The sequence below is a fragment of the Papio anubis genome, chromosome 18 (genome assembly GCF_008728515.1).
Source record: "Papio anubis isolate 15944 chromosome 18, Panubis1.0, whole genome shotgun sequence".
NCBI classification, from domain to species: Eukaryota; Metazoa; Chordata; class Mammalia; order Primates; family Cercopithecidae; genus Papio; species Papio anubis.
This window is the reverse complement of record NC_044993.1, coordinates 23,133,970-23,147,278: the sequence shown is the minus strand read 5'-3', so window position 1 is coordinate 23,147,278 and position 13,309 is coordinate 23,133,970. Positions and strand designations below refer to the sequence as shown.

General features: G+C 39.7%; 1 protein-coding gene across 9 annotated transcripts in view; it reads right to left on the bottom strand.

The window, feature by feature from the left end:
- Nucleotides 1–13,309, bottom strand: part of TERB1 (telomere repeat binding bouquet formation protein 1) — a 51,381-nt gene that overhangs the window by 11,629 nt on the left and 26,443 nt on the right. For 8 of the 9 annotated variants that reach the window (XM_009196609.4, XM_009196601.4, XM_021932060.2 and 5 more), the window contains 6 exons: nt 11,266–11,418; nt 9,035–9,166; nt 6,996–7,121; nt 4,783–4,943; nt 2,148–2,494; nt 297–361 (listed from right to left, as the gene is read on the bottom strand). In XM_009196609.4, the coding sequence (XP_009194873.1) occupies nt 297–361; nt 2,148–2,494; nt 4,783–4,943; nt 6,996–7,121; nt 9,035–9,166; nt 11,266–11,418 (984 nt within the window). The remainder of the gene's footprint in view (nt 1–296; nt 362–2,147; nt 2,495–4,782; nt 4,944–6,995; nt 7,122–9,034; nt 9,167–11,265; nt 11,419–13,309) is intronic. The other variant, XM_009196605.4, reaches the window with a different exon arrangement.

Here is a 13,309-nt window from a genome sequence, read left to right as displayed (position 1 = left end):
ACCTCTGCCTCCTGGGTTCAAGCAATTTTCCTGCCTCAGCCTCCTGAGTATCTGGGATTACAGGTGCCCACCACCACGCCTGGTTAATTTTTGTATTTTTAGTAGAGATGGGGGTTTCACCATGCTGGCCAAACTGGTCTTGAACTCCTGACCTCAGGTGATCCGCCCACCTAGGCCTCCCAAAGTGCTGGGATTACAGGCGTGAGCCACTGCGCGCAGCCAATGTACATTTTTAGCTATATGGTTACCTAAATATCTGTTTTATTGAAAAACCAAAGAAACATTTTTAATCATACCTGTTACTGGTAACTGCTGCTTTATATTTTTGGCAATGTGAACTGGGTGTTTAAACACATGGTCACTAAAAGAAAATAAACACCAGATTACTAAAAGTAAACATACTCTTTGGTGTGTGGACCAATGTTTCTGTAAGCAGTGTTGTGATTTTCAGAGTTTTATGGGCAAAAGCAACCTGGAATCATGATCGACCAAAACCTACCAAATTCTGCCAAAGTAGGGCCTGCAACAATTAAAGCCTTGTTTCTAGAGCTAGAGTCAAATAAGACTCCAGAGGGCAATAGTATTGATGCCAGATGAAACTTGGAAGAAAAAGATTATAAAAAGAAGGAAGTAGGAGAGATGAAGGCAAAAAGGAGATAACAAAATCAGTGGGAGCAAAAATGAACATGGGTGCAGGATGGCAAAGTGCTAACAATAATCATTTAAAGACCTGAATTTAAAAATCCTTCCTAACCCCCAAAACATTTGTGTGTTTGAACCCTGTAGTCCTTGATGAATAAATACAAGTTTTGATTATACTGTCACAATGATAATAGTACAGAAAAAGGCAAGAACTGTAGATCAGGTAGCAGGCATAGCAGTAGCTTTATAATTACAGCTATCTGTCTATGTACATATATTTGTAGGAGGAAAAAAGCATTTCAAAGAGATGAAAATATTAATAACTTGGCTGAGGTAGAAATATGGCTAACCCTAGCCGCGTGCAGTGGCTCACACCTGCAATCCCAGCATTTTGAGAGGCTGAGGCGGGCAGATCTTGAGGTCAGGAGTTCGAGAACAGACTGACCAACATGGAGAAACCCCATCTCTACTAAAAATACAAAAAATTAGCCGGGCGTGGTGGCATATGCCTGTAATCCCAGTTACTCAGGAGGCTGAGGCAGGAGAATCACCTGAACCTGAGAGGCGGAGGTTACAGTGAGCTGAGATCGCGCCATTGCACTCCAGCCTGGGCAACAAGAGCGAAACTCTCTCTCTCTCTCTCTCTCAAAAAAAAAAAAAAAAAAAAAAAAAAAGGAAATATGGCTAACCCTATAGAAGAAAGAAGGCTATGGGTGTGGAAAGCTTAGGATGGAGGTCAAGAAGGCTGGCCCAGGACCATATCTTACTGCTTCCCAATTCCCATACCTGAGAAATCAAGTTAAAATTAACATCAAGAATGGTCTTGAAACAGATAAAAGGGGTGGTATTGATGTAACCCTTCTTCTTGGTACTTAGTTTACCCTTCAACCTGTCCAAAATGTAGCAGCATCCTCTTCATTTTTCCTAAGTACTGTAACCATCAGAAGAGCACAACCCAGTAAAGGGTTTAAGAAAAGCTACAATCCCGGGTCTAGCCCCACAAACTAACTGCAAGGGAAAAAGACTATGTTCTAGAGACAAAGTGCAGGGAACAAACAAAAGGGCAAACCCAAACCAAATTTTATTCACATCCTATTCCCTTTATCACATTAAATTTAAAAACTAGTTTTTGCTATACTGCTGATAGATTATCAATGCATGCATTGTTACTTCAAGTAAAGGGTTTCCGTTTAGGTTTTATTTTCTGAGTACCCTTTCTAAAATTCAACTATGTTACGCCACTTAATTTAAAATCCTCAATCACTCCCTATACCCTGTGAGTTAAACCCCAAAATCCAGAGTATGACATTGCAGGGCTCTAGATGAACTGGCCCATACCTCCCCATCCAAACCCCTTTCCCAACACTTCCTACTTTACGCTCTTCCCAAGACCGTGTTTCATCATGTCATTTCTATATGCCCGGTATTTAACAGTGTGGCATACTGTAGTACACAATAAATACTCGCTGAATAAATAAAAGTTACACATAATTATTAAACTATACCTTGATTGAGAAATAAAATTCTTTTCAAAAGTAGTTTCTTCACGTAAGTTTTGATTGCAGCTTGACTTGGCTTTATATAAAGACTTATTTTGCTCACTCTCCCTATAACAAGCATGGACTGGATTTGCACTCTTCAATGGTGTCTTCATTTGGTCATCATTTGTACATGCTTTAGACATGACTCCATGGGACTTATAACTCTGAAACTGTCTAGAATGGCTTTTATCCTCATCTTCTGCTTTGGTAGCTCGACCAATATGATCTGCATGGAGATGTTTCCATGTATTCTGAATACTCATGTTCATAGATGAAATATTATCCTGACAGTTTTCTCTTTGTATTTCTTCCTATAGTGTAAAAATGACAAGAAATAATTTCAATATAATGCATTCCCTTTATAACCCAATTTATACTCCATTTAAATAATGAAGAATGAAGAAAAAGTTTATGATTACCAATAGAACATATATGATAAAAGACAGTTTACATTAGGAAGAAAAGGGAGTTTATTCATTAAACGATATTGGGACAATTGAGTAGCCATCTGGTGAAAAAATAAGTTGAATATCTTACAGCTTATACAAAGATAAAGTCAAAATGAAACAAATATATTTAAAAACAAAGTCATATATGTTCTAAAAGAAACCATTATATTTTAATATTCTCAAGGGGTATAAGACCTTTCAAAGTATTACCCAAAATTAAATAATAAAAGAAAACTATTATACTCAACCTCATAAAATTTTTTTTTTTTTAATTCTGCTAGAGATCAAAAACGTTACTCTGGGCAGGGATCTCAGGAATAAAGAACCAGAAGCAAAACCAAATGACAATCAAAACACCCAGAAATAATATGTATAAAGCATATCTTAAGCAACAGGAGATATATATATATATGTAAAAATATATATATAAATAAATAAATAAATAAATATATATATATATATTTTTTTTTTTTTTTTTTTGAGACAGGGTCTTGCTCTGTTACCCAGGCTGGAGTGCAGTGGCAATGATCACAGCTCACTGCAGCCTCGACTTCCTGGGCTGAAGCAATCCTCCCACCTCAGTCTCCTGAGTAGCTGGGACCACAGGCATACACCATCATACCTGGCTAATTTGTATTTTTTGTAGACACAGGGTTTTGCCATGTTGCCCAAGCTGAAGGATAATTTTTAAAAATAACATTTATAAAAAGTTACTACAATGAAATATGAAAAAGATCAACGATAGCACGGAAAAGCAGGCACAGAAGATGAACAGATAGTTTATAAGAAAGGAAATATAAATAGCTCTTAAACACAAGAAAAAATGTCCCATCCCACTTGAGATAAATAAATATTAAAGCTACACTGAGATATTTTTCTTCATCTGTTACACTGACAAAGATCAAAAGGCTGTGGCGAAATATGTACTCTTAAACATTACTAGTGGGAGTGTAAGTTGATATAACTTCTGTGGCGAAACAATTTGACAGTATCTTTCATAATAAAAACTATGTCTATCTAGGTATCTGAGAGGTACTATTATTTTCTCCATTTATCAATGATGAAACTAAAGCACAAAGAGATTAAATAACTTGCCTAAACTTCCCCTAAAGTTTCCAACATCCATGAATCTGGGGATCTGTGGGAGGTCCTGGAACCAATCCCCCATAGATACCAAGGGTTGACTGTACTTTAAATGGGTGAACTGTAAGGTTTGTGAATTATGTATCATTAAAGCTGTTACAGAATACACACACACACACACACACACAGGTACATGTGTAGCACGTATTTAGAGTTGTTTGCAATGGTAAAAATTTAAATATAACTTACATGTCCATCAATAAAGGACTGGTTAAATCAATTATGGCACATCTGCAACAGTGAATACTACTCAGACAATTAAAATAATAAAATCACTATATTATACTAACTTGGACACTACGTTTTTATTTTTTTAAATATATGCATATACAAAGACATAAAGCATACATACATAAATATATTTATATAGAGAGGAAAGAGGTTATTAGATTATTACTACTTTTCTCTTTTCTTGAACCCCAATTATTCAGATGTTAGATCTCTTGGCTCAATATTCCATGTTTCCTGTCTTTTCAATCATCATTTCTACTTTTTAAAAATCTTTTTTTTGTTTTATGTCAAAGCATGATTCTTCAAGTATTACTATGGAGTTTTCTATTTAAAACTTTAAAAAACAACTTGGGAAGAAAAAATTTTTCACCCTCCAATCTCTACTGTTAAAAAATATCAGCTGGGCATGGTGGCTCACACCTGTATTCCCAACATTTTGGGAGACTAAGGCAGGCAGATCACTTGAGGTCAGGAGTTCAAGACCAGCCTGGCCAACATGAGGAAACCCTGTCTCTACTAAAAATACAAAGAAATTAGCCGAGTGTGGTGGCGCACATCTACTTGAAAGGCTGAGGCATGAGAATCACTTGAACTTGGGAGGCGGAGTTTGCAGTGAGCCAAGATCGCGTCACTGCACTCCAGCCTGGGCAACAGAGCAAGACTCTGTCTCAAAAAAAAATTTTTTTTAATGTATATGTCACTGTAGTATGGAGAAAAAAAGACATTTTAAAAATGTGAAAAAAGTTCTATATACTCTTTAAAACAAAGAATCCAACCTCATTTCCTTCTCTTTCAAGCTGCTCTATTCTGTGTAGAATTTCCTTTGCTTTCCTCCAGTGCTCTTCAAGATTCTTCTCTTTCACATTTATGTCCTTTAATTGCTGTGTTTCATTTTCATCAAAAGGATATTCGCCTAGACTTAGAGATAATTTCTCAGCTTTGTAATATCGGAAAAACACAATGAATGAGAGGTTATTTAAACACTTTATACGTAAGGACAACCTCACACCCCACCCTCTCCTTTCTCTAAATTTTTCCATCCAGACTATCTTAACAGCTTAATTAGTACTGAAAAGTAAGTGGAAGAGAACAGTCATAAATTAGACTTTACTCTTCAGAGTTACAGGAGAAAAAACATGCAAATATGTTATGCCGGGCACATAAACGCTCTCAGGTACATGCATACTGGTTTTAAAGTAGTTAGCTTTTTAGGCCGGGCACAGTGGCTCACACTTGTAATCCTAGCACTTTGGGACGCCGAGGCGGGAGGATCACTTGAGGTCAGGAACTCAAGGCCAGCCTGGCCAGTATGGTGAAACTCCGCCTCTTCTAAAAAAAAAAAAAAAAAAAAAAAAATTAGCCAGGCATCGTGGCACGCACCTGTAGTACCAGATACCAGATACTCCGGAGGGTGAGGCACAAGACTCCCTCAAACCCAGGAGGCAGAGGCTGCAGTGAACAGAGATTGCACCACTGCACTCTACCCCCGGTGACAAACTGAGACTTTGTCTCAAAAATAAAGTAGTTTTTTAAAAAAACAATGTTCATAAATTGATTCCTTCCTATAATCCTTTTTTTTTTTTTTTTTAACATACTGTGTCTGCACTTTTTCTTCCACAAAGATCAAAATTCTTATCATGGCCACTGCCCTCTGAGCTCAAGCTACACTGGCCATCAATTCCTTAAGTGCACCAGGTTCCCTCCTATCACAGGGCCTTTGTGCCTCACTGTTGCTTATGCCTGAGATGCTCGCTGATAACAAATTCCTTTCTTTTCACCTAATTAACCCTAGACATTCAGTTCTCAGCTCAAGAATCACTTCCTCCCAAAGCCTTTTCTGCTCCACGTCTAGACCAGATTTCTTTGTTATAGGCTATTAAAGACCTGTGGTCTATCCCCTTATACTTCTTATGTCAATTTATAATAACACATAATCTCATTTTTTGAGTTACTGTCTATTTCTCTAGTTAAACTAAGCTCTGTGAATACACAGATTGTTTTTTTAATCACTGTATCCCTGATGTCCCTGATGCCTAGCACACTGCCCGGCACATAACAGAAACTCAAACTTTTTTTTTTGAGACGGAGTTTTGCTCTGTCGCCTAGGCTGGAGTGCAGTGGCATGATCTCGGCTTGCTGCAACCTCTGCCTCCGGGGTTCAAGTAATTCTTCTGCCTCAGCCTCCCGTGTAGCTGGGGCTACAGGTGTGCGCCACCATGCCTGGCTAATTTTTTTTGTATTTTTAGTAGAGATGGGGTTTCACCATGTTGGCCCGGCTGGTCTCGAACTCCTGACCTCATGATCCGCCTGCCTAGGCCTCTGAAAGAGCTGGGATTACAGGCGTGAGCCACCGCGCCCAGCCCAGACATTTAAAAATAAATAAATGTACTTACGATTTAACAATAAATAACCCTTAGTCCACAAATTTAATTCCTGCAAACTAAATTTGTGCACATGGCATAAAATAGTGAATTATCTATACTGCTGCTCTCTTCCACATGGGTTTGTATATGCTGAATATACCCTAGTTGTCATGTCCAAATTATACACTCTGACTTTTTTTTGAGACAGGGTCTTACTATATGAGCCAGGGTGGAGGGCAGTGGTGCAAACACAGCTCACTGTAGCCTCAACCTGAGCACTTCCTGAGCTCAGATGATCCTTCTACCTCAGCTTCCCAAGTAGCTGGCACGCGTGTGCCACCAGGCCAGATAATTTTTTCTTTCCTTTTTTTTTTTTTTTTTTTTTTAAATAGAGACAGTTTCTCCATGTTGCCCAGGCTGGTCTTGAACTCCTGGACTCAAGCGATCTGCCTGCCTTGGCCTCCCAAAGTGCTGGGATTACAGGCATGAGCCACTGTGCAGGGCCTACTCTGCTTTTCAAATGTAAGAAGAATCTGAGAGCTAAAAGGCCTTGGCTCATGAAAGCAGATATAAATTCCCCTTTATAAACTTTGGTTTGTATGTTCTTAAAGTAATAGTACACTTACTAATTTTTTTGCAGTTGTGAAGCACAAATGTGGCAGCTTTGTTCAGTTCCTCATTCTGAGATTCAGTTAAGGCTTGAATCATGAGTGGAAGCCCATTGTTTTTAAAAAGGTCATACTGATTTTCCTCTGGAAAACACACAGTTAAAGAGGACAATGATTTTATCATAAACTATCTATATGAGGTCATAATTCTTCCTTGTGATAATTATGAACATAGTTCAAAATTTTAAAAATAGGCCAGGAACGGTGGCTCACTCTTGTAATCCCAGCACTTTGGGAGGCTGAGATGGGTGGATCACTTGAGGTCAGGAGTCCAAGACCAGCCTAGCCAACATGGCAAAACCCGGTCTCTACAAAAAATGCAAAATATTAGCCAGGCATGGTGGCAGGCACTTGTAATCCCAACTTCTCAGGAAATTGAGTTGAACCTGGGAGGTGGAGGCTGCAGTGAGCCAAGGTCCAGCCATTGCATTTCAGTCTGGGCAACAGAGTGAGACTTTGTCTCAAAAAACAAAAATACAACGACAACAACAAATTTTTAAAATAGAGAAACACATAGTTTCAAAAGGAATTTTTTTTTTTTTTTTTTTTTTTGAGAGGGAGTCTCGCTCTGTCACTCTGATTGGAGTGCAGTGGCGTGATCTCGGCTCACTGCAACCTCCGCCTGCTGGGTTCAAGCAATTCTCTTGCCTCAGCCTCCCGAGTAGCTGGGACTACAGGTGCGCACCACCGTGCCCAGCTAATTTTTTGTATTTTTAGTAGAGACAAGGTTTCAACATGCTTGCCAAGCTGGTCTCGAACTCCTGACCTCGTGATCTGCCTATGTCAGCCTCCCAAAGTGCTGGAATTACAGGCGTGAGCCACCACATCTAGCCCCCAAAAGGATTTTTAATATAGAAAATAATTCACTTAAGGCCGGGCTCAGTGGCTCATGCCTGTAATCCCAGAACTTTGGGAGGCCGAGGCGGGCAGATGACCTGAGGTCGGGAGTTCGAGACCAGCCTGACCAACATGGAGAAACCTCATCTCTACCAAAAATACAAAATTAGCCAGGCGTGGTGGTGCATGCCTGTAATCCCAGCTACTTGGGAGGCTGAGACAGGAGAATTGCTTGAACCTGGGAGGTGGAGGTTGCAGTGAGCCAAGATTGTGCCATTGCACTCCAATCTGGGCAACAAGAGCAAAACTCCGTCTCAAAAAAAAAAAAAAAATTCACTTACACAAAATACCTGTCTCAAAGATGATCTCTGAAATGCAGCCACAGAGTAGTATCATAACTCATAAGGGTAAAACTGCCCTCACTTGGTTTGAAAAAGGGTATAATCAATCCTAAATTACACAGAAGTTAAGGGAAAGAATAGATAAACTAACGGAGGGAGTAGAAAGTGTAGGGGAAGGAAGAAAGAATGGGAGAAGCAAGAGAGAGCAAAGGGAGGACAGTGGAAAAGTGAGAGCTGAAAGAGCAGAGACACGAGATCAGAAGAAGAGAGAGGGGTAGAGAGGGAAGTGGAGAGAATTGGTAAGAAGGAGTAGATTGAACAGAGGGAGAATGGGAGGAAAGTAGAGGAGGAGGAAAGTAAAAGGGGGAGAAGAAAAAGAGAGAGAAGACAGTAATAGGTAGAAAAAGAAAGAATCTTTGAAAGTTTTAACAAGGAGAACAGAATCAGATTTGTGCAGCAATGTGCAGAGTGGACTGAAAAATGAAGATAGAAGGGAAGGAGCTTTCTCCCTGTGCTGTAGTGAGAAAACCACTGCAATAATATTGATGAAAGATATGGGTTTGAGGGCCTACTGTAGAAGAGCAGCATTGGAACTGGACAGAAAGGGATCAAGAGGGGTAAACAGAAGTAGAACTACAGGTCTTAATGACTGACTTAATACAATGAGTGAAGGAGAATTAGAAGCTGAAATGATTAGTTTGAGGTCTGAATAGGAGAAAAGCAATACTTTTAAGACCTTCACATGACTGGAAGGAAAAAAAAAAAGTATATTTCCACTCTACTATTTTAATAACCACACACAATAAATCCAATACTTACCACAATCCTCTGTGCAATGACCAAGAGTAAGCATGATGCTAAATTTTTCTCCTGAATCCAGACTTTCATGAAGCAGTAATGCCAGAAGTTTTGAAACAATGTGGTACTTGGAGAGTACTATCCCAAAAGTAGCTATTAGTATAAAATAGGAAAAAAAGATAGTACAAATTTAAAACTTATAAATGTATATATACATTTTTCAGCTTATTCCGATAGAATGTTATATATCTATATAACATTAAATATACACATATAACATCTAATAAATATGTGTATGTGTGAATATAAATAAAATATAAATAAATTCATTGTAATAAGATGGTTGCTTATTACTATAACCCTCATTACTCTTTCTTCCCATACTAAAGACATATTACTAAAGCAAATTTTTCGAAGAATTTTTTTTCTTAATTGTTCTGCAGAATGCTGTGAAGATGAAGTACCACTAACTTCCTAAAGGCTGAGTATGCTTACACTCCCCTTACCTACCTCTTCTTACCTAGATTGGATAGTAAAGACTTTCCTACATAATCAGTTCCTGCTGTCATTTAAAATACACTATTAACTGACCACAGTTTTGCTTACAATGAAGCTTATGCGAAGCTATGCTGAGACTGACAAAAGTCAAAAAGTCCTCCATTTTTTGGCCAGGCGCGGTGGCTCACGCCTGCAATCCCTGCACTTTGGGAGGCCGAGGCAGGTGGATCACGAGGTCAGGAGATGGAGACCATCCTGGCTAACACGGTGAAACCCTGTCTCTACTAAAAACACACACACAAAAAATAGCCGGGCATGGTGGTGGGCACCTGTAGTACCAGCTACTCAGGAGGCTGAGGCAGGAGAATCGCTTAAACCCAGGAGGCAGAGCTTGCAGTGAGCCAAGATCACACCACTGCACTCCAGCCTGGGCAACAGAGTGAGACTCCGTCTCAAAAAAAAAAAAAAAAAAAAAAAAAAGTCCACCATTTTAAGCTATATTTCTCCAAGTGTGGCTTTCAACAGAATTCACCCAGAGTCTAACAATATTAATATCAACAAAAAAGTTGTGAATTCCTCAAGGGACTACATCTTAGTCATTTTTGTACTTGTAAAGCTCAGCACATAGCAGGCCCTCAATAACCACTTTTTAAAAAACCATCTATTTTTTGCCCCCTAGTTGTTTGTGAATACCAAGAGAGTTTCTTACTCTTCAGTGTTTGCACATATGAGAAGCAGCAGCCATGAGTTCAAGTATGGTTCTGCCACTCACTAGTAATGCTGTGTTGGGTAAGTCCAACCTCATACTTAGCAAAAAGAGATGTATTCTTTACATAAATTGGGTTTTCCATTCCTTAATCTCAAAAATATCCCTTGGTTTCTCATCTGAATATTATTATTATTATTTATTTTTTTTTTTTTACTTTTTTTGAGGCCAGTGCTCTTCCCAGGCACAAGGTGGCTGTGATCTCGGCTCCTGCAAGCTCCGCTCTCTTCTCCCGCCTCAGCCTCAGACTACAGGTGCCACTCCCTGCACTCCCTGTATTTTAATCAGAGGCAGTTCCCTATGTCACTTCAGGATAATTCTCCTGACCTCAAATGATCCCTAAACCTCTCAAGGCTGCTAGATGACGAACAGCTGAGCATATTATTATTATTTTTTTTTTTTTTTTTTTTTTTGAGGGGTATATTCGGCCAAGCTGGTCTCAAACTCCTGGCTTCAAGCAATCCTCCCATCTTGGCCTCCCAAAATGCTGGGATTACAGGTGTGAGCCACCATACACAGCCTGAAATTTTTAATTTAATGTTGCCTTTTTTTTCCAGACAGAGTTTTGCACCTGTCGCCCAAGCTGGAGTGTAGTGGCATGATCTCAGCTCCCTCACTGCAACCTCCACCTCCTGGGTTCAAGTGATTCTCTTGCCTCAGCTTCCTAAGTAACCGGAATTACAGGCACCTACCACCACATTCGGCTAATTTTTGTATTTTTAGTAGAGACGAGGGTTCACCATGTTGGCCACACTGGTCTTGAACTCCCGACCTCAAGCCATCTGCCCGCCTCAGCCTCCCAAAGTGCTGGGATTACAGGCATGAGCCACTGCGCCTGGCCATGTTGGATAATTTCTAATATTCCCTTCCACTTGTGAGAAACTGTTAGTCTAAACCATGTTACTGTTCAATCTACTATTTCAACACTCTTCATGCTATATTCAAAGAAAATTCAATTTCAAAAAAACTAGTAAGCACTGTCACTCACGATTATCAGCAATGCATGCATCCACAGTCTTTGTCACAACCACTGCAAGTTTAGCACTGGAAAGAGTCTCATGTGAATCAGATTCCAGTTGCACGAGAACTTGAGACAATACATCCAGTCCACCCACAGATACGAAGTATTTCTGAACATATGCTTAAAGAATAAAGTAGCAAAACTATTAATATTTCAAACAAGACAGCTGAATGGTTTTACTCAATTAATTTGCACTAAATATAACACTAACTTGGTCTTTTCAAATACTTTCTAAAAATCCCAAAATTAAAGAATTAAAAATCCAATCTATACCTGTGCATATACATAATCATAAAATAGATTATTTATTTACGTAAGTACCTTACTTTGACATAGTAAAACTATATGTATAGTACAGTATTTCTTGTGTATTAGAAATCTTTTTTGTTTCATGTAGTAAGAACTGCTCTATTTTGTAAGAATGGCATTATTAAGCTGCCCTCTGGGCCGAGCATGGTGGCTCACGCCTGTAATCCCAGCACTTTGGGAGGCCGAGATAGGAGGACTGCTTGAGTCAGGAGTTTAAGACCAGCCTGGCCAACATGTTGAAACTCCATCTCTACTAAAAACTTAAAAAATAGGCAGGGTGCGGTGGCTCACACCTGTAACCCCAGCACTTTGGGAGGCCGAGATGGGCGGATCACAAGGTCAGGAAATCGAGACCATCCTGGCTAACACGGTGAAACCCCGTCTCTACTAAAAATACAAAAAATTAGCTGGGCGTGGTGGTGGGCGCCTGTAGTCCCAGCTACTCGGGAGGCTGAGGCAGGAGAATGGCGTGACCCCAGGAGGCGGAGCTTGCAGTGAGCCGAGATTGTGCCACAGCACTCCAGCCTGGGTGACAGAGCGAAACTCCATCTCAAAAAAAAAAAAAAAGAAAAAGAAAATTAAAAATTAAGCTGGTCGTGGTGGTACATGCCTATAATCCCAGCTACTCAGGTGGCTGAGGCAGGAGGACCACTTGAACCCGGGAGGCAGAGGTTGCAATGAGCTGAGCTAACACTACTGAGTGAGACTCTGTCTCAAAACACAAACAAAAACAAAACAAAACAAAAAACCAAAAAGAAACCTATCCCTCAACAATATTAAACAAGTATTTCAATAGAGTTATAAAGAATATATTCATTCATTTATCTTGGTAATTAGCAAGCTGCGTATTTTCTGCAATCCAACGTAACTAATTCCTCAGATTGTTTGACTCCTCAAGATGCAAAGTAATTTAACTGTTCTAAAAGAGCATATATCTCATCTGTCATATTTACACCTAATTCTTTTACTTCTTGGAGCATAAAATTATAACACATCCCTGAGAGTCATAACAACTATTCCAAGCAAAGATTCAATGACCAGTATCTATTTTTCTAAATCTGAAGTCTTTTGTTTCCTAGTTGAAAATAATTCTGGGCTGGGCATGGTGGCTTATGCCTTTAATGACTACAGGCGTGCACCACCATGTCCAGGTAATTTTTGTACTTTTGGTAGAGACGCAGTTTCACCATGTTCCCCAGGCTGGTCTCGAACTCCTGAACTAAAGCAACCTGCCTGCCTCGGCCTCCCAAACTGTTAGGATTACAGGCATGAGCCATGGCGCCCAGCCCAGAAACATTATTTAAGGGCAGGCAAACACTTTCAATATTATGGTGGCTCCAAAATAGACTTCTTTACTAGGAAGTATTTTCACTTTTTAAAAATCTTCAAAAAAGAGGCTGGATGTGCTAGTAGCTCATGTCTGTAATCCTAGCATTTTTGAGAGGCTGAGGCAGGAGGATTGCTTGAATTCAGAAGTTCATTATCAGCCTGGGCAACATAGTGAGACCCCATCTCTAAAAAAAAAAAAACAAAGTAAAAATTAGCCAGGCTCAGTGGTGTGTGCGTGTAGTCCCAGCACCTCAGGAGGCTAAGGCATGGGGATCGCTTAGGCCCAGAGGTTTGAGGCTGCAGTGACCTATGATTGTGCCACTGTACTCTAGCCGGGGTGACAGAGTGAATAAGACTCTAGCTCAAAAAAAAA